Genomic DNA, 26,119 nt, shown 5'->3' on the forward strand with positions numbered 1-26,119 from the left:
GTTCTTGTTACACCTTTATCTGCTAGGTTAAACAGGTTTAGCTCCATGGAGAAGTCATTATTGGCATACACCATATGCAAGTCATTACTGGCATTCCAAGCACCACGACTTGCTCTGAGAAGAGTTAGATGACACAGTGGTTAAAGTTCAAGCAGATGCTTGGACCTCTGCTTGCACCAGCACTCACACCATTGATAGCATTGATGTAGCTATGCCAGTGGCCCTTAACAAAAAAGGCCCTCGTGTAGAATACATCCAACAAGCATTGGACTTGTGTCCAGATCAGGAAAATGAAAGAACAAAACAAAATGCTTTGAAAACCTGCAAGCTGAGAATATTACAATTTTAGCACATTATGTCCCTAATCCTTAACAACAGAAACAGAATATCCTAGTGAACATTACAATTGCCAAATGTTTTGAGCTGTTTCCAAGCATGTGTATATAGTAAAAATCCTGCACTTTTTGGGAAAATGTTTTAAAAGAGGGAGGTTAAAAAAGAGTTTCATACTCTTGGAGAATAAAATTAAACATGATAAAAAGAGTTACAGTTAGTGTGAATCTTTTCACTAATAATGCAAAGATTAAAGCCTCAATTAATTATCTACATTTCACAGTCAGAAGCTTGACTAATAGAATATCCTTAACTGAACAGCAAGGTAATGCTACAATGGACAAAATGTGCAATCTTAAAGAGAGGTTTTAGATGGCTTCCCCACCTTCCTCTAACTTTTTACATATTGAAACTGGAAAACCCAGAAAATAGGGCATAGAGGGAACAAAATATGAGCTGCTGCTCTCCTGGAGAGAAAGACAAGCACCTGAAATTCTTTGAATGATTACTATCAAGCTTGCTGAGTTCAGGATACTTCTCTAATCTGAGACTATTAAAAAAGACTCACACGGGATCCTTGCACTTTTTTCAGAAAACCACGGGCAATAATTGTAAATTGATTGAAGCATCTAGAAAAAGAAACTACCCAGATGAAAGCCAAAATGCAAATTTCACTTTCTATGTGGTTTCCTTCTTGACTTTTCAGTTCAGGGCCAATGGCTATTCAGCATCAAACATTAAAACATGCACAGGCTATGATTGGTTTTTGAGAGGGAAAGTGGGATGGGGAAGAAGAGGAGATAAGCTAAAAAATCAAGTACACCTCTACCCCGATATAAAGCGACCCGATATAACATGAATTCGGATATAACGCGGTAAAGAAGTGCTCCGGGGGGACAGGGCTGCGCACTCCGGTGGATCAAAGCAAGTTTGATATAATGCGGTTTCACCTATAACGCAGTAAGATTTTTTGGCTCCTGAGGACAGCGTTATATCGAGGTAGAGGTGTATACCTAATTCTGTTTCCTCTTACCTCTGCACAGACTTAATTATTTAGCCCCAGCTTTCATAACTGACTTACAGCACTGAATAGATCTTGTGCACCTGCTTCTGGTCTCTTCTTCTCAGCTGGGAAACCTCTTACACAGTATGTTATATTACTACAGTAATGAACACTTCCCCTGAGCGTGTATCAAGAGAATGCTTCACTCTGGCAGTCCAAAGCACAGATATGTTTGCACCAGAATGGTATGTGGGTCCAGAAGAGCAAAAGCATTGCTTGCATAGATGCACCTGCATTGCCTCAAGACCAGCAATCAGGGTTCATTGAGGCAATGGCCATTACTTGGATAAGAATCTGGATGAAGGAGAGCAGATTGGGGTATATTTTTATTTTCTGACTGAACCTTTAGAGTGGGACACCCACCTATATTTTTAAATGTGTAAGCAGCCAGCACATTAAAGATGACAAAAGAGGCCTTGCTGGATAGGGAACACATCTGTCTCTTCTAGCGCATCAGGAATGTTCAACTCCGACTGATGTTACTTATTAAGAGAATAGACCTTTTAGAGAACAGAAAGTCCATTCCTACCAGGCTCTGAATACTCTGCATGTAAAAGCAACTGACTCCCACTGGTCAACTGTAGTCTGGAAACCAAAGCCTAGCGCTACGTTTCTGTCTCCTAATTGAAAGCACAACATTCATTGGCTCGGGATTCAGATGGCTGCAGCCTTCTCCAGATTGGTCTTTTTACCAGCTTTGGATTTTATTATAGCTGCAAACATATAAAGATATGAGGAAAGTGAACAGATGGAGTTACTGGGTTAAAAGAAAGATTTCAAAGGACACTTACGGAAGAAAATCATAATGTTGTGTTTCTTGAAGAAGCCCATTTATCACAATTTCAGCACACAAACTGAAGCAGAAAGTGCTGTCTTTCTCTATTTTGCTACTTCAAGAGGCAGAAACAAAATGGTTTGTGCAAATATTTCCAGTGAATATTAAGCTCCTTGATCTGGATGAGCGGAGTTTATTTCACGTTACTATTGAAAATTATAGCATTGCAACCCTATAATTAAGGTCCTATCAGCCTTTCCTGTACAAATCTTTTTTTCGAAGAATTAAATCAGCCATCTGAAATCACATCACGTTAAAACATGCCATTAAAGTTGTCAGCCTGGATAGATTTTTTTTTCAGATGTGCAAACTGATAAATTCATTTCTTTAGTTATAATAAAGAAACAGAGAAATGTTGTGTGGTTTCAGATGCTTCTATGACCTGTTTTAATTAAAAAATACCTTACAATACCATCCAGGAGAAGAAGGAGGGTTAGAATCTGGGAAGGAGAGAGAGTTCTGACAGTAGAGGAGGTTACAAACACAGAAGTACCAGGTGCTGGAATGAAAAGCAGAAAGGAGGGGAAGGATGGTCTTGTTAAGGGACTAGACTGGGACTCAAGAAATGTAGGTTCAATTCCCAATGTTGACACAGACTTCCTGTGGGACCTTGGGCAAGACATTTAATCTCTCTGTGTTTGTTCCTTGTCTCTCAAATGGGGAAAATAACCCCATAGGGTGAGTGGGAGACCTGATGCTCAGACACTACACTAATGAGTATCAATCATATAAGAGTGTATAAATAAATACAAGAAAGACACGCAGGAATCCTAAGTTTTGCAGGCTAAAGTCTTGATTCTCCATCCTGTTAAGTCTGCTTTGTGCTGTTCCAGTGGTGCAAAAGCAGACCTCAACCTGCTTTACCTGGCCAGTGGAGAAGTCTCTTTGTATAGGGGGAATAGTTTGGTGGTGCAGAGCTGATATAGTGCCTGCATCACTGGCCCCTAACCGTCCATCTGGGTGATTCCTAGATGCCTGAGCAGCTCCGGTGGGCTGCTGGCAGTCTGTGTAAGACAGCCCAATTTTTAAGCTGCTATGCTTTGCACTGGGGAACACTCTGGGTCCCAACCAGTCCCAATCTGGCCTTGATACTAACTTTGTAGCTCTAGTTGGACTGGAGGAACTGGCCCTAAATTTGTGATGATCACGTTTTATCATGTTCAAATACTTGTGAATTTGGTTATATAAAGTTCATTTGTATTTACCAGTCATGCAGATAGATATAAATCAATTTAAAGCTTGGTGAGACCTGAGTTCCAGGTAAAATGATTTAACCATAGTTTAAACAGCCAATTTGGATGGGGTCAACCTGTGTTATAATGTCCTAATTTATCTTGATTTACTGCTGTAGGTTTTTTCTTTTTTTTTTTTTTCTTTTCTTAAGAGCGCCTGCCTTGACCATAGGTACCCATAGCAAACACACACATACAACCAGAAGAACTCTTCCTAAACAAATGACCACAGCTGTCCAAACTGCCACAGCACAAAGTCAACTGCCCGCTAATTATTAAAAAGCCAGTGCCTGCAATTGGCTCCCCAAAGCCCTCATTTACACCATGCCTGGAAAAGGCCGGGAAGCAGATGAGCACCACAGGATGTCCTGGAGGACACCAGCACCAGGGAGGAAAGCATGTTGTAGAGTCACAGACTCCTTATAGGGAATGAATGGTCATCTAGCAAAGCCCCCCTCCCCTCCTTCTCTCATACCAACGGGGTACTAGCTCAGATGATACTCCCTGTTACTTGCAATGGCTGGGTATAGCACCAGCAGACAGACTCCATCCAACAAGAAGGCCATGTGTCACTCGGCTGCACAATCTGACACACACACACACACACTCTCTCTCTCTCTCTCTCTCTCTCTCTCTCTTCCTAAAGATTCATTTGCCTGTCAGTGTAGAAAATGCCAGCAGTCTAAAGGTTAACATTCCCCCCCACTCCCAGGAAATCAATAATTTGTCTCTTTCCAATAGTTTTATCTGCATATCTGGCTTTTCCAGAAAATGCCAATGGAGCAGCAGACATTATACAAAGGCAATTACGATTGATGTATCCTTCAGTCATATTACCGTCGATAGGTCAAATCAATGGCAATATGACTTTTTAGAATTAGAAATGTAAAAAAATGTGTCAAGTAGAAGCATTTTACCCTTTTAGTATTAAAAATGACACACATGCAAGAGTATGCAGTGTTGCTGTAGCCGTGTGGGTCCCAGGATATTAGAGACAAGGTGGGTGAGGTAATATATTTTATTGGACCAACTTCTGTTGGTGAGAGAGACAAGCTTTTGAGCTACACAGAGCTCTTTTGAAGATACTACCTCCCCAACCTTGTCACTTATACATGCAAGAGTGAAATAGGAGAAAAATCTTGTGTGTACTAGGGGCAGAGCACAGTGGGGATGCTCTTTAACAAGTTTACTGTTATTTTTAGACTGTTCCCTATGTATTCTTTTATTCCACCAGCAGAGGTGTTCTCTGTCCAGCCAAAGACTTGGTGAAACACAAAACATATGTTTTATAAGTGGCCTTGATTTAGGACCAAACTCTAGCTGTGGAGGCCTTGGAGCATCCAAGAGGTTATGCACTTTTCCCAAGTGTGTCTAGGTGTGGGGTAGGAGGCTGCTTGGACTTCTCTTTCATACACTCGGATTATTTAACATCACTGCAGTCTTCGGTTGCAACTGACTGAATGAAAAGAAGGCCAGAGTTGCACGTCGGTCTATGATCTGTGCTCCTGCGGGCAAAAGACTGATCGAAGGAAATGGTTTGGGGTCTCAATGAGTATTGCAAGACTCCTTCCCGCTCCTTATCTTCCAAACAGCCCCTTACTTTCTTTGTTTGGTAGCTCTAATGCTAAATTGTCATTCAGGTGCTGTCTTAGGCTATGTCTACACTATGCAGCTAGAAGGCGTGCAGTGTAGCTGCTGTTTGTCGGCAGGAGAGAGCTCTCCCGCCAACAAAAAAACTTCTACCCCCAACGAGCGGCGGTAGCGCTCCTGCCACTCCTGGATACTCCTGGATACACAGTGGACTAGGATTTGGTCTTGGGTTACTTAATTTACAAAGATTAAATGGACTCTGGGAAAACATGCCAAATTATTTTAAGAAAGATGATATCCTGGTATAATTAATGCTCAACCCTAAAATATTGCTGGTTTTATTGGGTGGCAGTGGCAAGGTCATGAGAAGTACTTCTCCATGTGAATTGGACTTATCTGCTTGAAGCAATGAAGAAACATGGTACAGTGTAGTTCTTCTTTCCCTGAAACAGATTCTCATTGCTCTTCCTAATTTAAACAAACTCAAATATCTCTCATGGCTTTTCTTTAACTAGATCTACAAAGGTAGGGTCAACATTTATCATGGGGGGGGAGGGTGTTACTGGGCCTTTGTAGGGAAACATGTATGAAGGACACTCAGACCAAGGACTTGAATATATTTATACAGGAAACCTTACTATGCTTTATCCCACATGACTTCCTGTTATTCCAACTCACTTCTTGGGAAGAAAAAGAAGAGCAGGTGATGTGTGCAAGTGAGAGAGTGAACTAGGGTCTGTGTTTCTCTCTGGCTACAGTAGGTTTTTTTTTATAATTATTACAGTTTGGGTTCAAATGTGAAATTTATACATTTTAAGGTGCTGTTACTATTATAAAGATGTGGCTAAGAAAAGCATCGTAGAATGTTCAGGCTCTTTTTGTTTTACAGGAAGTATTTTTATGATTCCCACATTACTGCGGTATAAAAAGAACAATAGAAAACACTGGGCTTGTCTACACTTGAAACATTGCCGCAGCACTGCAGCTATGCTGCTGTAGCACTTCAGTGTAGACACTAACTATGCTGACGGGAGAGGTTCTCCCATCAAGATTCACCCCTCTGAGAAGGGTAGCTAGGTCGACAGAAGAATTCTTCCATCAACCTACTGCTGTTTACACCAGGGGTTAGGTTGGTTTAACTACGCTGCTCAGCGGTGTGGATTTTTCACAACTCTGAGTGAGGTAGCTGGGTCAACCTAACTTTTTTGTGTAGACGAGGCCACTGAAACTTCACTTCTTACATGGCATTGAATCAAAGGGGGAAAAATTGCTCTCAACTCACACATCTGAGATCTATTGGCACCAGCTGGGAGTTTTGCTGTACAATCAAGTGTAAAATCTGGTTTTGCTATAAAAGAGTCAAGCTACACATCTGTTGTTTTAAGGTTAATATAAAAATGTTAGGCTCTAAGAGAGACTGTTTTGTGCCAGCATTACATTACTGCTATTTATAATGGTAAATGGTAAATATTTCCAGCTCTGTTATAATTCTTCACTGATTAACATCCTTGCTTGGTTCTCCTTCTCTCTCTATTGTAATTCTGCTCCACCTTGCTCCCATTTTCCACTTAATAGGATAGAGGAAAGATGGTCCTGTGGTTAGATACTAATCTGGGAGACCACGTTCTATTTACTGCTCTGCTTCAGACTTTCTGTGACACCTTAGGCAAGTCACTTAGGGTAGAATTTTCAAAAGTGGCTCAGGTCCTAAATCCCATTTTCATAAGTGAGTTAAGCACAGAGTATATATCTACACCGCAAAAAATAAACCCAGGGCAGCAAGTCTCGAGCCCGGGTCTATTGCTACTTTTAGCACCATAGCACAAGCCCTGCAAGCCTGGGTCTGTAAACTCAAGCTCTGAGACTCACTGCCACGTTTTTTTTTTTTTCTTTTGCAGTGTAGACATACCCTTAGGAGCCTAATGTCATTGAAAGTCAAAGGGACTTAAGCTCCCAAATGCCGAAGTTACTTTTAAAATTGGGACTAAAGCTCCTAAATCATCTAGATGCTTTTAAAAGCCTGGTTCATTCTAGTCATTTTACTTATGGTCTCTGTGTATCTCAGTACCCCACCTGAACAATGGGGATAACAGCACTTTCCTACCTCAAAAAAAGATTATAAGGCACTCACTACTACAGTAACCAGGGCCCTCTAAGTACCTAGAATATACAGTGTTCTGGTTAACCATACTCCAGTTTTCACTGATGCTTATTATGAATCACCACTCTCTGCCCAAAATGTGCCTCTCCAGTGTAGTTAAGTGGGGTCTAGTTGGAGGCTAGTCCACATATCCAGCCCTCAAACTCACCATAATGGTTTTGCATTTTGTTTTACTCCCAACTGCTGTACTGATATATATATATATATATATATATATATATATATATATATATATATATATATATATATATATATATATATATATATATATGACCTTTTTTTGTTTCCTTCGCTGTTGGAGCTTTGATTCAACATTTATTTAAAAGCTGTGGGCCAGCTGGTCTAAACTGGGGTAGATCCTGTGAAATCAAGGAAGCTTTGTCATTTTACACCAACTGAGGATCTCGCCCTGATTCTCACAAACACAACTGTATTCAGGAGTAGGTACAGTACAGGCCTTGTGCCTTAAAAATAACACAGCTATTGAAGCCACAACCATACAAGGTATCAGTAATTTCATTTAGGAAGAAAGACTCAGGCTGTTTGACATATTCTCATGGGGAAAAGGAGGCAGATTCTGATCTTACCTGGAGAGGATTTACACCACTGTAACTCTGTGACTTCAGTGGAGTTATTTCTGATTTACAAAGGTGTTAGTGAGATCAGAATCAGACCCCTCGATTTGGGTTTGGCAATCTTCTCTCCTTCTCCCTCAGAAATGTCTATGGTAGCTTGCAAGAATAAGAGAGAGGGCCGTTCACATTGTAGGGGCAACCACAGTAGGAGCAGCTAGCAACCGTGCAACGTCACAAATGCTAAACGTCTCAAGGGGTTTTATCATCCTACCATAAAACCCTTATACTGTTACTCCCTCCGGTTTAGCTTCACCATTTCTGTCTGTTGCTGTAATTCAGAGAGCCATTGTTCTAGTGCAGACCTGGCATGGGTGTGGGTGTGCATGTGCATGCCCATGTTATTGAAACTAATCATGAGACAAATGAGGTAATTCCAGGTAAGGTGTTTCATGACCAACTGGGCCCTGGGCTCAACAAGATCTCGGACCGTTTTCCCAATAAATGTGCCCTAGTAGCTCCTCTCTGCTGTTGGCTTGCGATGCAGCACAGCCCACGTTGGACAGAATTTTTAAAGACATTAGTGAGAAAACTGGCATTGAGCAATGGAGCTTCCAGAGGAACCTCTTCCTCAGGAAATGAAGATGGCAATGGAGCCCTGGGAATTCAGCTTCCTGACCTTCAGCTGGATTTATCTCAGTGACAGGAATTACTAACAGTTCAACTGAGTAACGTTCCATTGTATGGAAAACTGTTTTACAAAGTGTTTTTGTTTTGTACATGAGAAAACTTCCTGTATCCATGGGATTTAAAAGTGGATTTCATCACTGAGTATGTCTATGGTTGTAGGTAAGGCTGCTAGTGTACTGGATTTGGTGGAGTATTTCAGATGCAACTTTTGTGTGGGACTGTGTATGTACACACAACAAACACACAAATCAGGCTGTTAATTCCTGAGGTTTTAATGCCTCATTTCCATTTGCATTAACGACTTCAAAGAGAATTGAGAGTGCTCAGCACCTTGCAGGATGACGTGAGGCCCCAGTTCAGCAAAGCATTTAAGCACGTGCTTAACTTTAAACATGTGTTTAAGTCCCAGTGAAGTCATGACAGAATCAGGGCCTAAGTACAGTAATTTGCCTCAAGTCACATAGCCAGTTAGTAGCAGCCAGGAACACTGTCTCTCAGTCTCCTGCTATAACCACTAGATACCACTCTGAACAAAAGGGGAAAACAACTCCTAAAATTGTTCCATCAGAACAAAAAATACTATGGGCCAGATCCTCAGAGAGTGTAAATTGGAGTAACTCCATTGGCTTCAATGAAGCTACGTTGCTTTACACCAGCTGAGGATCTGGCCCCAAATGCCTAAAACTAAACTTCTTTACTAATCTGAACTTTATTAATACAGAGGCCTTAAAATCTATGAATATGTTTGTGAACAAAAAACTGGCACAGCTTCTTCAGATGTATTCCTGATCACCATGGGTACATATTGCATTGCATAACACGCTCTTGCACATCCTTCCAAAGTCATATGATATTTGTTATTTTATTAAAAATTGACATAATACCTAGAATACCCAACTCTTTGTATTCAGAACTTACCTTGTCCCCAGAGTGTGACACATTGTTGTTCATGAGTCTGACATATGCCATTATAACAATACCCATCTACTCTGTAGCATGGATGTCCATCGTGTAAATATACATTAGCTGGGCAGTGAGGATTGGCTCCAGTGCAGAACTCCGGAAGATCACAGGAATTACTTGAGTCTCTGCAAGAAATCCCTGCTGGCTTCAACTGAAGGAAGAAAAAAGCTGCTGTAATTCCAATCAATAAAAGATATCCAGTGGTATAATTTATGCTACACATTAATGTTTTATTTCAGTAGCTCTGCACCAACTGACCATTAAGCACAGCATAAAGACAATTGAGCAATTTATATATATTTATTTGACATATTGTGTAAAGGTTTTTGGCACATTTTCAAAGCAAGGGCACAATTCTGCTCTTAGGTGAAAGTGTACGGATCATGTGGTACACCTCAGAGTAGAATTTAGCCTTTAATTAACTTTGCAGTGGTTTGGTTTTTAAATGGACAGATAAATAACTAGCATCAATTTTTCAAGGGGCCTCCTTAATTGCTCCTGCAGACATAAAAATATGTGGTGTTTTATGGCAAAGGGCAACTGTACGTGCGGATCAAAAGTGAGGCTGAAAATATTTTCAGTGGTTCACTGTCGATATTGGGTCTACATTACATGCTCAAGGTGATTGTAATGACATAACTATTGAGTCAGCAAACTAACCATATAACATTACATGTACTGGCCTTAATTAATACAACTAACTCAGGAACAGGTTATCCTCTCCCCCTTTCCTGAATACTGAACTGGGTGGCCTCTTTCTCATAAAAGATGCTTCTCTTTACATGTTTCAAGATCTCCCCACCTCCCCAGAGAGTAGCCAGTCCAGATAGCTGCTCCTGTCCTTGCATTGCTTAACAGAATGACTTCATTCTCTTCAGAGCTGAAAGAAATTAATCAGTAACTGGGGACCTAGCCATTCTGAGTACTTACTTATCAACAAGATGACAATGGTAATGTACTGGAGTCGAGCTAAATTTTTAATTGCATCAACAAGGTATTCTAGACAACAAACAGAATGGCTTCAAGACTGACTCTGATAAACTGTATGCGTTAGAAAAGCATCTAAGCAGGCTTAAAACAGTGCCTCCTAGCCTCAGTGAAACCCTGCCTAGATACCTTACTAACTCATACTCAAAAGCTGTTTTGAGGACTTAGGAATATTACTGTCTGTGGCAGCCCTGTCTGGCTGCTCATAACCGTAGCCACAAGGCTAAAGATTTGCTGTCACTTATGACTTGCCAACAAAAAAGTTTGTTTTAATAGAATTCATTAACATTCATCCTCCTTAAGAACCCCTCCAGATAGAGCATATGAAGCATGTCCAACATACCTTGATTGCCTGCCATGGCATAGCATCCAGAAGTGTCTGCAAAAATCTGCATGCAGAAATTCATATAAATGCAGGGATTTTGCATGCACGAGTGGAAACAGCCACAAATACTGCAGGCACAATTAAGGTGGGCCTATTGATTTGGCCCTGTATCTTCAACTGCTGTTTCTGGTTGATATTTTTTTTTTTAAACGGCTTACATGAAACACCACAAGTGTTTTAATGCTTAATTATACCGATTTGTTTGTTCTGCCTCCTTGTTTGCTAATCTGCAATTAAGATGATTATGGAATTCTGCCACTCCACAGCAATAAGAAACCGTTCTACAAATTCACCTTGCAGTCTTTACAGCAAAGTCCATGGGCACACACTGCTTCTGCTTTCAAAGTGCAGCTAGTAGCATTACAGCAACGATTTGTACATTCCTAGATGGGGAGTAAATTAACATTGGACAACATTAAATAAAAACTGGCTATAAATCAAGAGGCAACATGTTTCTAGAAAGCACACTTTAGCTCCAACAGAAGTTATGGGTTCGATGCAGGAAATACTATGAAATTATATGTAGGAGATCAAATTAGTTGATCTTTTGGCTTTGAAATCTGTGACCCTATAAGTAACTGGAGTAAACCAGCCAGGGCCATAGAGCTATGCCTATTTACTGAAGATCAGGCCCCAGATATTATTAACATGTACAATATATGCATGTAAGATTCACCAATGGTTGTAGCTCCACTGAAATCAATGGAGTTACACTAGTATGAAGCTAGAGGAATGTAGTGGTGAATCCTGACCCAAATCCTCATTGCCAAATTCTGTCCTCAGCTATGTGTGGGCAGTGACACTGTTGTCAATGAGGCTGCACTGGATCACCGATAACAGATTCTGACCCTAAAGATATCTGACAGTCTCCAAGACATTATAAGAAAAAAAATGAATCTAGCCAATCCCAATGGTCAGTTATTCCTAGATAGAATAAGAAAAAAATGAACCTAACCCACCTTAATTTTTAGTTATTTCTAGGTATAATACTGAACAGATATTGCAATTGTTTAGAGAGTCACTAGAGGCCAAATCCTCAGTGGTGTAGATCAGCACAGTTTCACAGACTTCAGTGGAGTGATATTGATTTACCCCATCTGAGAATCTGACACATGGGCTTTATGGTGTCATTAAACATGAGCATTACAGTTCTCCATTTAAAGAAATTATCTCATCAGAATTCTGTATTGCAAGGTGGCTGTTATCAAGAATGAGATAATGATGTCGTTCAATACCGCTGAGAATGCAAGTGCAATAGTTTTATATCAGAGCTATTCTGATAATAGGGCTTTGTAGAAAATATGAACTGCACTATCACTAACTGACACATTCTCAGTTCATGTTGGTGCATTGGACTGTGGCACTTCCCATGTATGTGGGTTTTTACAAACTTTATTGTCTTAGACTGCTACAATAAAAACTTTAAGAAAATAGTGGATATGCTTCCGAGATTATAGTCATGAGTTGTAAACTAAATCACTTGCACTTGAATCACTGCTGTCTAAAATAGCAGCAGATAAAACTGCTGTTCAGCAGTGTTAAGTCAGCCTGCCATCTATCCATGCTACAGAATATTCAAAGATAGGATATAGGCTATGAATGAAATTCCAACCAAAATTCAAAATCACTCTTGCAAAATTCTGATCACTCACTCCCCTGTTACTCATCATGGTAAAGGGCGGGCAAATAGATTTTGTGCCTGGGCTGGTAAATTGTCATAACTGTGTTGGTTTTTTTAAATGTTGGCAAGAGAGTTTTGTGATGGAGGAGAGTCACAAGCCTGGGCTGCTACTTCAAAATATTTCTTGTTTACAGGAACAGAAAAGCGTAGGACTTGGGTTTCTTGGAGTAGGTTTCCTGGCCTATGACAGCATTTCAGCCAAACAAATTACAACTCCTGCATTCCACAAGAGATGTTAGTTAGTGATATACAGAACATCTTGTTATCACAAGGCACCAACATCTCTCATCATTTCTTCCATTGTCTCCAGGACATGGGGTTTACAGTGAACGTCTCTGCTGCCCGAGAGATGTTACAGTACTTTACACATTTTCTGTGGTTGGTTTCAAAATTGTTTAATTTTTAAAATAAAAGAAGGAAGCATGTGCTGCAGAATATGTCTGCAGCACATCCCTCAGCTCTCTCTGTACATAAAGCTTTAATGTGGGCCACAGCGGGGAATGCTGAACTTAACTGGTGTTTTGCATTGACATCAGTCTTAATTGGGATTTCACCTCTTGTCTTCACACATACTTCTCGATGACTCAATAAATAAGGGTCTCAGAACTTGGTCCTAATGTTTTGGCTAACGGGTCCTGCAGAGCCATGAACTCAAGGTCCGTTGTGTGGTCATCACATAATGCACAAACTTCTTAAACCTGGACATTAAATACAGCTCTACTCCTGGGTAAGGCTTTTATGAGCAGAGCAAAGAAAACTGTAAAATGTGATTCTAACATGTTGGACAAACCACTTGTTCTACATAAATATGTTTGCATATTTAATCTTGAAAGTTGATAAAAACAACTATAATGTGCAGCATGCTACAGTCTCATATGCAGAGGTGCACTGTGACTGGTGCCATAAAGCATTAGCACTGGTGTACTGACACTGGTATAAACGACTTTGATAGTGAAACATTAACTAATGTAACAGATTTGCTGGTACCTCTCAGACTACAGTGGGAGACTGCAAGTTAAATCCATTGTACCTGAGTCACAGTTTTCAAGATATTTAAAAAAACAGAGAGAGAAGAGGCAGATCAAGGTACTATTCAATGGTATTAAGTGGCTTCAACTTTAAAAAGGTGTCACTAACACTCAAGTAAAAATGAGAAAGATAACTGGATTCGAAAGATTTTGACACTCTACTGGCTATTGACACTCTACTGGCATTAAACAAGCTATTGACACTCTACTGGCATTAAACAAGAAGACAAGCCTACTTCTTCAACCCTGTTACCCCAAAGAATGAGTGAGCTGTCAAGAAATCCTTATGGTTTATATAAATTCAATATACTGTATGGAAAGGCTACAGCAGTCGTTTGCCATTTTAACTGCCCTGGGTCTATTTTGCCAGCAGTTCCATATTTATCAGAGGAGACAAATGCCTCATCTGCTGATGTGTTCAATTCAGTTAGTCTAGGAGAAGTTCAATATGACCAATGAATACTGAGGCTAAAAGAAGTATGGATGTCTGATCAGATATCATTTTAATCCTGGTATTCTGCATCATCTCTCCTGATTCGAGCAGTCCTTTGACACATTCACTAAATTAAACTGAATCAGCTTTGAAGTAGTAGTAACCTTTCTGGAAGTAGTGTAGGTTATTTCTATTAGTAAGGCAACTGAATCAGATGGTTGCAAAGAAAAAATTCAAATCAAAAGGGGAAATGTATTGTGCATGAAAATGGAAGCAGGTTTTCCTGGGAGCAATATTTTATTATATTATTTAGTTTATAAAAACAAGTAGCTCCAAATCCAAGGAAAGAAATCTCCAGATAATATATGGTACCTTGAGAAATCTGAGTAATTTTAACTAATTTGTGTTGGTTTCGGGTCATTAACTAGTACTGACATGGATTCCCAGGTTGCAAATCCCAATAGGAACACGATTAAAATTCACCGGCACTAATCTTAAGAGATACAGGTAGTTTGTAAAACCACACTAATATGACACTTAGGCCTGCCTATTGCACTGCAATCAGACACAATGAAAAGTAAGCTGAGTCTAACAGCTATTTTGGGGAATTTAATTAAGGTTTGAGATTGAGAAATGCAGGAGGAGGAAGAAGAATTTTATTTAATACCAATCAGTCTCAAAAAAGTACTTTGACTAATTTGCAAGCACTCTTGCCCTCTTCTCCATAAAAGATTGGTAGCAAGGAGGAAAGCAGTAATTCTAAGCGAGAGAGAGAGAGAGAGCCTTACGTCGGGTTCCCCACAGTCACACTCCTCTCCATCTTCCACATAGCCATTCCCACACTTCTGTCCACCAAATGATTCCTTAACTTCAGGCAGGTTAAAGAGACACATCCCCACTCCTTTTTCCAGGCTGTTTTCCAGGTCCTTTTTACTGCAGCTGCTGAACACCATGGGAAATGGATAGCTGGGAGAGAAAAAGATTGAAAAAGAGAAAGATTAGCATTTTCAGATGAAAAAAATCTCTATTGTTCTGGTGACCTCCTCTGTGACTTCTATACACAAACAAGCACCAGGGTTTCCATTATTCACCATTCCACACAGGATTCAGCTGTAGAAATTCACTGTAGGTTGAACCTTTCCAAGAAACATTTTGAGACTAGACTCAATCATTTCCAAGAGAATTTCCATGCTTAACCACCTAACTTGTGGATGCAAACAAGACCTGTGCCTTCAAATCAGGAGCTGGATGTCTACATAGCTGATTATGCATGCAAAATTGTGAGGGCTAGTTTAGGCCATGATCCTGCACCATCCACAAGTGCAGAACGTCTTGCATCAGCAGGGCCTTAGGAGCTAGTTTAAGGTCCTTTTGAAAATTTGGCCCAAAATTATAGATTTCACTCTCATTTTAAAGTTAAAACCCACCACATTTTATTAGAGAGAAGTTGTAGGCCCTTTTGCCTTCATCTTGGTGGACTCATGGTTTTCTTAGGGAAAACAAGTGGGAAAAATACCAACTTATTTTAGTTACAGCCCACTCCTGCAATCTCCAGGCAAGCAAAACTCGCCTTGAAGTCGAGGCCTAGGGTCCATGGGTCTGAGGCAAATTCTGTTCTCATTTTATACAAGGATGGACCCGAAGTAAATACTGAAGCCACCCATATTATGGATTTATACTGGTGTAACAGCAGAATTTGTCTCCCCAGATTACTGCTCATGGGCATGAATATTTTGACTTCCTTTCTAAGATGCTCAAAGGGTATTAGCACACAAATCTACAAACATGCTCTGCAATGCTCTGTGCTTTTATTTCAGAGGATTCAAGTCGGCACTCACTGATGTCAATGGATATTTACCGCTTGAGTCAAAGAGAACAGGCCCAGGCCCCTGAGGCCCACTGACTTCAGTGGTACTTGGATCTGGTCACTGGTACATTACTGTGGAAACCATGCTATCATCCTGTAAAGAATGCCAAAGCTCCCTCTCTCCACTGGGACATGTGCATGATTACATTAGATCTGGTCAGAACCAGCTGGCAAATAACATGCAAGCTGCCTTACTTCCCTTAAGACTTTGGACCCTATTCACTATCACTCTATACTCAGGCAGTAATTCAACATCATGGCAGCACAGGGAGCCAGACTGATGATGGCTGGGCTTTGTTCCCTAAATGCTTTCTATCAATCACATATTATTAAGAACAGGGTATAATCTTAACAGGCAAATAAGATAATAAATGAAAGTCCTAAGCTGTTGAATTATAGAATTTAATGAATCAATTGTTCTTTCTAATAATGCAGACTAGAAAGTGTTCTTCTCAGAGCCGGTGAGACCATGCCCAGAGACAGCAGAGAGAGGATCCTTTCTAGTTACAGAAAAAAACCCAGACTGAAACAGTTGTAAATGGAATGGAGGTTTAAGTTCCTATGTTGATTTAGAAAGGTTAATTAGGATCTTACAGTAAGGTGGAGAGTACCTTACACAAAGAATTAATTTGCTCCTCTTTAAAATTACCTTTTCACAGATTCTTCTGAAATAAAATAATCGGCTCTCTAGCACAGGATGCAGATGTGCTTCTGAAGAAGAAAATAATTTTCACTGAACACTTATGGGGCTTGACTTGCTAAACTAAACAATGCTGTGGTTCACTGACACATGACTCTAATAAGCTAACAGGCATCTTCACTTAAGGAATTGGTTTCTGGAAAATGTTAATGTTTAGTAGGATGACAGTGCCGAAGAGAAACTATCAACGTTCAGAGGAGCATGAGAGAGGAGTCAGGCTACTTTTCAGAAGCTTTGGGCTCTTAGGGAAAACAGGGAAGGGATCTGGGGATAATGGGGAAGGAAATGAAGGGAATTTGGGAAACCTTCCTACCTACCCTTGTATAGAACCAGGGGAGATTAGCATAACTGCGGACTCTTGATTGTATGCAGTTTAGTTGTAGCCGTGTGGGTCCCAGGATATTAGAGAAACAAGGAGGTAATATCTTTTATTAGACCAACTTCTGTTTGTGAGAGAGACAAGCTTTTGAGCCATACACAGCTCTCTCAATTGGTGATTCCTGACAACTCTTGGTTTGGTGGGAAAAAGTTGCACAGAACATTCTGTGTATGTGAATGTGAACAGGTAGGCAGACATACATCATTTCCAAATACTGGCATCACGCATATGCATGATTCACAGATTCTGTATGGAACATGAAAGGATATTTAACTAGGCATGATTCTTGCCTCAAGCTGTGAATGTCTGAAGACTTGATCCTGCAGTTTTTTGGTAAGGGTTTATTTGAAACCCACCAACGTGAAGAAAGAGAGACATAAAGACATATATGCTCAGTCAAAATTTGATGTGGGAACACAGATAATACATTTTATTTCCTTCTCTCCTGTTTTTGCAAACACAGTTTCAACAGCTCATTAAATTTGCTACAGAAGCATGCTGGTCAAAACTCTGAATATTTAGGGTTATATCTTTCCCTCCATGAATACCCAGAATTGTTCACATGAATAGGAGGTGCACGTGTCCACCACTGGGAGAACAGAACCCTTATTCTGTACCAGTGACAAAATAATGTCATTGTTATTGAATGAGATTTCTTCCTCCCCTCCCCCCCCCCACCAAAAGGAACTTCAAGCTGTTTCCTATTTTTAAGTAAGAGACCCATTCATCTTCTGGCTTTTCCTGCTCTTGACACTGATTTCCTCAGCTGACATCAGTAGAGCACGTGTTATTTACGAAAGAAAAGACTAACTTTTTGAAAATATTTGTTCTTCAACCAAGCAATCCAAAAATAAACAAACAACGAGACAAGCACAACAACTGGAAACAGAGCATTTGAAGAGTGAATTCACCCACGAAGGGTGAAGCCATTGGGAATTTTCTACAGAAGCAGGACTGGTCTGTGACATCACTGACATTCTGATGTAAAGACTTTTCCCCTTACTTTGACGATAACTCGCCACACGACAGTCATATCATTTGATATTTCTGCTTTTATGCTATGATGTTTTGGCTGTGTTATTTTTAAGCTATTTCAGCAGCACCATGAGCTACTTGGCGGGTGGGGGGGGCAATAACTATCATATGTCAAGAGCATTAGGCATGTTATTAGTTTAAATAAATTTAGAGCTTGTGAAAGTTGGTGGGGTAGTCATCACATGGACTGAAGTCCCCCAGAGAATAGATACAGCAAGCTTCCTCACACTGCTTTGCCAAAATGCTTCAAATCTGATCTAGAGTAACCACTTCTAGACATGAGAAGGTAGTTTGGTCTCCACCTTCCATGCAGTCCTTTATCTGTCTCCTGAAACTTTCAACACAGGTGTCAAATGGGGGTGGTGGCAGCTTGAGTGCTATCACAGGTCCTCACTTTGTAGGAATTCACTTCAGACCATCAGCTCATTTCAAAGAGGCCACTAAAGAATTTTCAGAAGGTAACAGCTTTCATCACTACCATCCTGTGACAGATTCAGGTTATCGACCTACAGCTAGTAAAATACTCCATATATCTCATTATCCATCACTGAAGCCACTATCATTATGTGTTTTTTATAGATCCTATTTCACCTCTGTGCACAGGCCCAGCACAAGGCCAATTTAAGCACTACTTGAGTCCAACTTATTTTGAGATCCTAAGTGGGATGTAAATGGTGCACAGATTTTCTGCATAAGGGTAAATGTAACCCACCATGGATAATTTCAATTCAAACATGCCTGATGAAGATATATACCCATAGCACCAAAATCATCCCTGGTACACCACCACTGGCTTCAGTGGGCTTACCGCAGGGACAAGTTTGGCCCACAACATCTAGCTTTCTTGAATTACCAGCATTCCATAACAACATCGCCCATGTCTCTTTAATACTGAAACTAGGGTGCAGAGTCTCATGAAATTAATGCTCTAGTTTCCATCAGAAGCAAGTTGCCATTGTTCACATCTACAAATGAGGCATTCATTTTAGCAAGATGATGTCATTAGTAATAAGTGACCCCATTAGCGACAGCGCCTGGTTTTGTTCCATTCAGAACATTTTCCATTCATTATTATTTCAAATATTTAAGCCATGTAAATGCCAGCTCTTTTTCTATACATCTGCTTTTAAGTTTAGCCCTTGTTGACCTGTTCTTTTCATTAACTAAGTGACGTGGCATCATTGAGAGTGCCCTTTAAGAAACTCAGAATCCTCTGTTAATGCTACCACTGCAGCACACGCCACTGTATGTATACTTTAGCAGTCAAGAGTCTTTTGCATGAATTCAGAAGTTAACTTATTCTCTCAATTTCAGGGGCGGACCCGCTAGAACAGGGCTGAGGAATATTGTGGTAGGCACTGTACACAAATATAGTAAGGGAGACAGTCCCTGCCCCACAGAGCTTACAGTCTGAATAGATAAAAAAGACAAAAGGTGAAAGAGAAACCAAAAGGTGAAGCAACTCATACTAGGTCACACAGCAGGTCAGTTGCTGAGCTGGGAGCAGAATCCAGACCGCCTCACTCCGAGTCATATCCAATCCACCAGACCACACTGCCTCTCAGGTTATGAATACCACAAGAGGCAGTGTGGCCTAGTGGATAGAGCACTGGACTGGGACTCGGGAGACCTCTGCTTTATTCTGAGCTCTTCCACCAGCCTGCTGGGTGATCTTGGGCAAGTCACTTCGGGGAATCAAGGTGCTTTTGAAAATCACACTAGCTGCCTATCTGCATCTTTTGGCACATAAATACTTTGAAAACTCTGGTTCTTCTCCATATGCTTCTGTTTCCCCATTGTAAAATGAGGATAATGATACCTCCTTTGTAAATTGTTTTTAAATCAATGGCTAAAAAGTGCCATATGAGATACTATTATTAAAATATCTTGTAATTCATAAAAGCATGTTGCATAGGAGAAGAAACCCCTGGCTCATGATGTCCTGAAGATGATTATTCTTACTCTTTTTACACTGCCTATCAGCCTTGTAGGACCTCCCTGAGAGATCCTGGCTCCATACAACTTACATTCACAATAAAGTAAAGGGAGAACACACCTGAAGAGAGTGGATAAGGGGAGAGGAAGGCAAGGGTTATAATGACAGGATCATGAGTTTGTTCTGATGGTTCTAGGGCCAGGCTGGACCTCGATTCATACCCTCAGAAATCATTAGATTTTCATCACTGAGTCCACCTGAGCTTGGATGCTCCAGTCCAGACAGGAGATCTTCAGTCCCTTTTCAATGAGTGGCACTCCTAAGCCATCCCCCTGAGGATTGTCCCTGGTAGTTAGTTTCTCACAGACGGGATCTGCCCAGGGAACATCATGAAGAAGACAGTGGAGACTCCTAGCAAACCTCCCTTGTGTGACCTGCATCTTGTTACCCATGTGGCTCGGGTCCCTCTTAAATCTTCCAGACTGGAGGACGCTATGAAAAAGCTGCTGCGAGAAAGGCAGGTAGAAGAGCTGCACCAGCATGACCAGTCTTCACTCACCCCTGCCTGAATCCCAACACCATGGCCCTTCAGTGCTTTGGGGAGCTGTGTCTGAGGGTCCTACTTGGTTTGTTGCTAAAGGTTAGATTGGTTAGTGATTCTGTTATATTCTAATCAAACCCACAACCTCCCAAATTCAAAGTCTCTATCTTCCCCAACCTTTTCCTAATTAATGTGCCACCTCATTTGAGAAATAATATGCTTAATGAGTTCCACTGGTTCTGCACCTAGTTTATTTCTCAGACATTTCCAGGGGGATACACCAGGTGATAGTGAAGGATCAAACCCAGGGATCACTTACACCAAGGCAGTTATCAACCCATGATGTGACACCTTGAGTGTCCGGGTGGCAGCATGTGTATGCATTAATCACACATTTCTAGAAAAAATGAGCACAGTTCGGCCCAGGTGTTACTCCATTGACTCCTCACCTATTTGAAGTCAGCAGAGTCATTCCAAGATGGCATTTGATCCTGTGACTATGGGCTTGATCCTGCCAGATACCACAATGGTGCTGAACACCCTTGATTCCCACTGACTTCACTGTGAGTACAGGATGCTCAGCACCTCACAGAAGCATTTTTCACCTTCCAGGATCAAGCCCCATCTCGCCTCAGATTCTCCTGGCTTCTCATTTCAGTAAAATGTGCTTTTCTTTCCCTGCCTTCCTAATCACCAGTGCCCTTAAACTCATGTACTAGTCTGTAACATTTTGAACTTTAGCTGGTTTCCTTTTCAGCAATTTGATATTAAACAGCTGCACTTGTTCTGAGCAGATTTTTTCCTGTGCTCCATTTATTCTTACAAACCTTCTCCAATCCCCTTTAGAGGAACATTCAGATTATTATGACTATCACTGCTTAGAATCATATTCTGCAGTGTTTTTATTTCCAGGAATTTTAGAACATTGCCATAACAGTTTTCTTCACCACAATTCCAGTACCTATATGGTGCTTTTATTCCAGCTCTCTCTCCATCCTCATTGATGTCCCTTTTCCCTATACAGAACCTTTCAGCCAGGGACCTGAAGTATTTTACAAGCAAACAATCAATTAAAATGTACACCAGCCCTATGAAGGTGGATTAAATATCACCACCCTTTGCAGAGAACAAGCTGAAGAATGATCCTGAGGTTAGTTTAGGCCTAAGGGTCAGATTTTTAAAGGTATTTAGATACAGTACTTAGCTCCCGTTGAAATCAATGGGAGCTCGGTGCTTAAATACCTTTAACAACCTATCCCTAAGTGACTTGCCCAAGATCACATAGCAAAAATCAATGACAGAGATAGAAACAGAATTCACGATTACGAGGGGCAGATCCTCAGCTGGCATAAAGTGTCCTCGTGCCCTTGACTTCAGGAGGGTGTTGATTTCAATGGAGCTATGACAACAAACTGGCTGAGGACTCGCTTCCAAACACGCAAACTCCTGGCCCACTACACAGCATTCCCTTTCAGTGAAAAAATCATCCACTTGGGTTCGGTTTAGCTTTCCAGACGTTAATGTTCTTTTAATCTTTCCCAACTCACTTTTTAAGGCCTCCTTTGAGATGTCTGAACCTAGCAAATACAGTTTCATCCTGCAATTACACAGCATTGCTCAGATGCCAAGTGTCCTGTATAGCATCTTATGGTAATGAATTAAATAAGCAAAAGGAATGTAGCAGCCTTCATGCACTAAGCAGCAGGTAAAACCCAGCCTTATCTGATATCTAAACAGATGTTTAAATACTATAGATCAGGGGTCAGCAACCTTTCAGACGTGGTGCACTGAGTCTTCAGTTATTCACTCTAATTTAAGGTTTCATGTGCCAGTAATACATTGTAACGTTTTTAGAAAGTCTCTTTCTCTAAGTCTATAATATATAACTAAACTATTGTTGTATGTAAAGTAAATAAGGTTTTTAAAATGTTTAAGAAGCTTCATTTAAAATTAAATTAAAATGCAGAGCCCCCCGGACCAGTGGCCAGGACTCGGGCAGTGTGAGTGCCACTGAATCAGTTTGCGTGCCGCCTTCGGCACACATGCCATAGGTTGCCTACCCCTGCTATAGATTTTCATCAGTGACATTACATCTGCCTTTGTATAACTCAAGTTTTCACAGAAATCGTCTCAAGTTAGACAAGTGCCATATGGGGGATGTTATATCTCAGTCTTCCATTTAAATGATGGCTCCATTTACATATTTTTAAAAGAAATCAGAATCATTTAATTAAAGTAGATCCCACAAGTCTAATGCAAGCAAACAGCTTGAAGATTAGGGGCCGGATCCTGCTGGGTATTAAGGCAGCTTTATATGGCTCAAGCAGTATAAAGCATTCCTAAAGAGGCGTACCCAGACGCTGGAGAAGCATTCGCTGCCGCAGAGCCCCCCTCCTATGCAATCCCACTCCCCGTGGCAGGCAAAGGGGACGTGGCTGGGAAAAGGGGGATAGCTGAAGCATGCCTGCACTCCACTGATTCCTGGCTGCTGCAATAGCCCCTTGGGGCCATAGGCAGGTGGCATAAATTAGAGCAACCTGCTGGGGACTGACCCAGCAGCCAAACAATCCCAGGAGGGGTTGGGATAGGGGGCATCTTTCCACTGTCCCTCTTCAGCTGAATGGAGAGGATGTGGCTAAAGGGATAGAGCTTTTTCCATTATACAGTACTAAAATAGGAATTTTGCTTCAAAAGGAACCCGATGTGTGACAACTCACACTTATTTTTCTAGCCTATTTTTTACTCTCTCTTTCTCTCTTTTATAGTTTTTATCCCTAGAGCATCAATAAAGTAGAGCACGAAATTGGGCCATGTTGTTACACATGACATCAAAGCTCTCACTTGTATAGTTCATGGTCAGTGATTTAAAAGCAAGCCTAGATTTCTTATATAGCTTTTGGCATGTTCTTTACAATGTAGCTTTTACACTCCCAATATGTAATTGTGAAGGTCAGGCTAGTGGCTAATTGAATTGCAATGTGGCAATAACAGCTTGTTCTGTTACAATGAAATTTCCGGGATTATAAAAAGAAAGCCTTTTCACTGAAATGTTTAAATTTCACACAGAAAAGCTTTAGGTTTATTTGAATTGGGTCCTGGTGATTCTGAAGATTCCCAGTCTACATTTAAATAATATTCACCTCAGGTGCCTAGACTGGACTGCCAGAACCTCTGGTAGACTTGTCCTCTGCCGAAAAACTCAGGGTGAGAATTTAACTACCAGAAATATTCTGAAGGCAGATTTACAATGCTGAATGCAAGACTTCAGTGTAGAAAGTAGTAATGAAACATGGTTCAATGATTCTGAAAAATACTTTCGGCAGAGGAGCAACACTTATGGTTTTGTACAGTATACACTCTCACGGCTTAATATTTTTGCAGTCACAAATCTGCCAAGTAAAACATTATTAGAAGTTACTTTAACTTTGACAAATGTACAGTCAGAAAAGTTTTTTCTTGTTGAGAGGCCTATTGTGATTTTCATTCCTGTATTCCGGAGGTGAAGCAATATTAACCAATTTATCAATCTTGACAGTATCCTAACTGTATTCTGGAGTTATCTGCCTTGCAAAAGCTCTTTGGAATTGTGCTCAAACAACTGTTTTTCCTGTTGGAAACCAGACAGCCATGGAAAGTAGCTATAATCCATCTGAATTCACCCCTGGCTCATCGTTTGCTCTGTTTCCTTTTACTCTGCTACCTCATTAATAAAAATTTTCCAGATTGCTGAGAGTTCAGGTTACACAATTTACTATTTAGTACTTGATGTTAATACAATGCTGACTACAGAAAAAATTAAAGCGGCAACAAATACTAGAGAAAGGGATGAAAAGGCCAGACCAATGGTGGTGCTAGGGTAAGGAGAAACATGGTAGCAGTCATATTGTGTCCTTTAGTAATTACCAGCATCTGAGGAAATTGTAGATAAGAAGCCAAACTAGATTACTCTGTGTTTAAATTTGTTGCACAAAACGGAACATCCTCGGCAAGTGATAAGTGAATGAAGATACATGACTAATGTTGTTGTTCAAAACACACTGCTGACATTCTGTTTCCTACTGATTTTTTGGTTAGATTACAGAGACCCTGTCTAGAATGGCTTACAAGTGTCTCAGAGAATTACCAGGTCTGTATTGCCTGATGATGGAATTTCATTAGCTCATGACATGATTTCAGGACTCTGACTTTTAAAAAAAATACATTTATAATGTGGTTTCATCCTTTGATGGACTATGGAAATGATTTTTAATACCAGATAGTGGGAGCAGATTGGGTACCAAGGCAAAATTGAATGTAGGGAGCTGGGGATCACTGGCAGATTACCTCAGCCCCCAGAAAGGCTGATCAGGGATGGACCCAGGATGATACAGCAGAATCCCCAAACAGTGGGATTACCAAACCCAGTTAATTGCCAACAAACCAAAATAAATCCATGAAATTTATACCCAAGCATAAATACATTCATTCCCTGTTTCCAGTCCTTCATGTGTATACCATAGTATCACCGCTAACAGCTTATTTTGTTAGCTGTTAGCAGTGATGCAATTCAGGCCCATAGCTTTAAAGAATTTGAAGTGACCCTTACGTTTGACCTTAAAATGACGGAGGAGTACTTCCAGAAATGGTGCCTGAGACCAAATCTGGACAAATTGGTAGTCTCTTCTTTCCATCTTGACATTAGAATTGCCCAGTACACTCTATCAAGTTTTGTGGTGAAACTGTGCGTTATGACACAAAGCTAACACATCTTGGTGTCATTCTTGACCGCACATTGACCTTTCACGATCACCTCAAGAAAGTAGCCTCTAAAACAAAGTCTCATGTTAAATTATTCAAAAGTTAGTGGGAATAAGCTGAGGATCAATGGCCCTGTCCTACGAACGTGGGCCTTGGCCCTGGGTGTAGTCAGTTGCAGAGTACTGTGCACCAGTGTGGACAAGAAATTGCCATAATCAACTTATGGAAAGGCAGCTGCATCAGACCATGTGAATCATCTTGGGAACTTTAAAATCAACACCTCTACCGTGAGTTTCTGTATTAGCAAACATCGAACCTCCATCTACCCATCAAGATATAGCTACAGCACAAGAATTTAAACACACTGAAGACTACCCCAAACTTCCCATCTGGCAGGTTATGGATAACGTACCCCAACAACACCTGAAATCACGAAAACCACTATGGGCCACACACAACCAGCTCATGTCTCTTTATCTGGCCAAGGAATGGCAAAGTGTCTGAACCTCATCTACCATTTCAAATTAGCACCTTATTACTGACCCAACAAACCATCTTCCTGGTTTTGACCTGACATGCAGATTTTGGACCACACTGAACTACATCTGAACAAACCCTGGAGGATGCAGCTACTTGATGCACAAGTTGAAAATCAAAGGCTCCCCTTTGTGCAACTGCGGTGAGAACACCCAAACCACTGAACCCATCATAAGACAGTGTCCCAAATAAGCACTCAAAGGTGAACTGGATGATATCCACAACATCACAGAGGAGGTATTGAAATGGCTAATGGACCTACAATTGCATCTGTAGAATGTTGCTCTGCAGATGCCATATGTGGATCCATGAGAGAGACTGCTAATAGCACAGGGTTCTGAAAAGAATAGGAAACTTCAAAGATAATGCCAGATGACTGATGCCATGATTGATGTTGCTAGTTAGACTCACAAGTTAAGTTCAGAAGAAATTAC

General features: G+C 40.7%; 1 protein-coding gene across 1 annotated transcript in view; it reads right to left on the minus strand.

The window, feature by feature from the left end:
- The window catches only part of ADAM12 (ADAM metallopeptidase domain 12), a 298,168-nt gene that overhangs the window by 41,267 nt on the left and 230,782 nt on the right, over window positions 1-26,119 (minus strand). The window contains exons 12-14 of the mRNA XM_065407602.1: window positions 14,742-14,919; window positions 11,105-11,194; window positions 9,395-9,590 (exon numbers count right to left, since the gene is read on the minus strand). Coding sequence (XP_065263674.1) covers window positions 9,395-9,590; window positions 11,105-11,194; window positions 14,742-14,919 — 464 coding nt within the window. The remainder of the gene's footprint in view (window positions 1-9,394; window positions 9,591-11,104; window positions 11,195-14,741; window positions 14,920-26,119) is intronic.

This window comes from Emys orbicularis, chromosome 7 (assembly GCF_028017835.1).
Source record: "Emys orbicularis isolate rEmyOrb1 chromosome 7, rEmyOrb1.hap1, whole genome shotgun sequence".
NCBI lineage: Eukaryota > Metazoa > Chordata > Testudines > Emydidae > Emys > Emys orbicularis.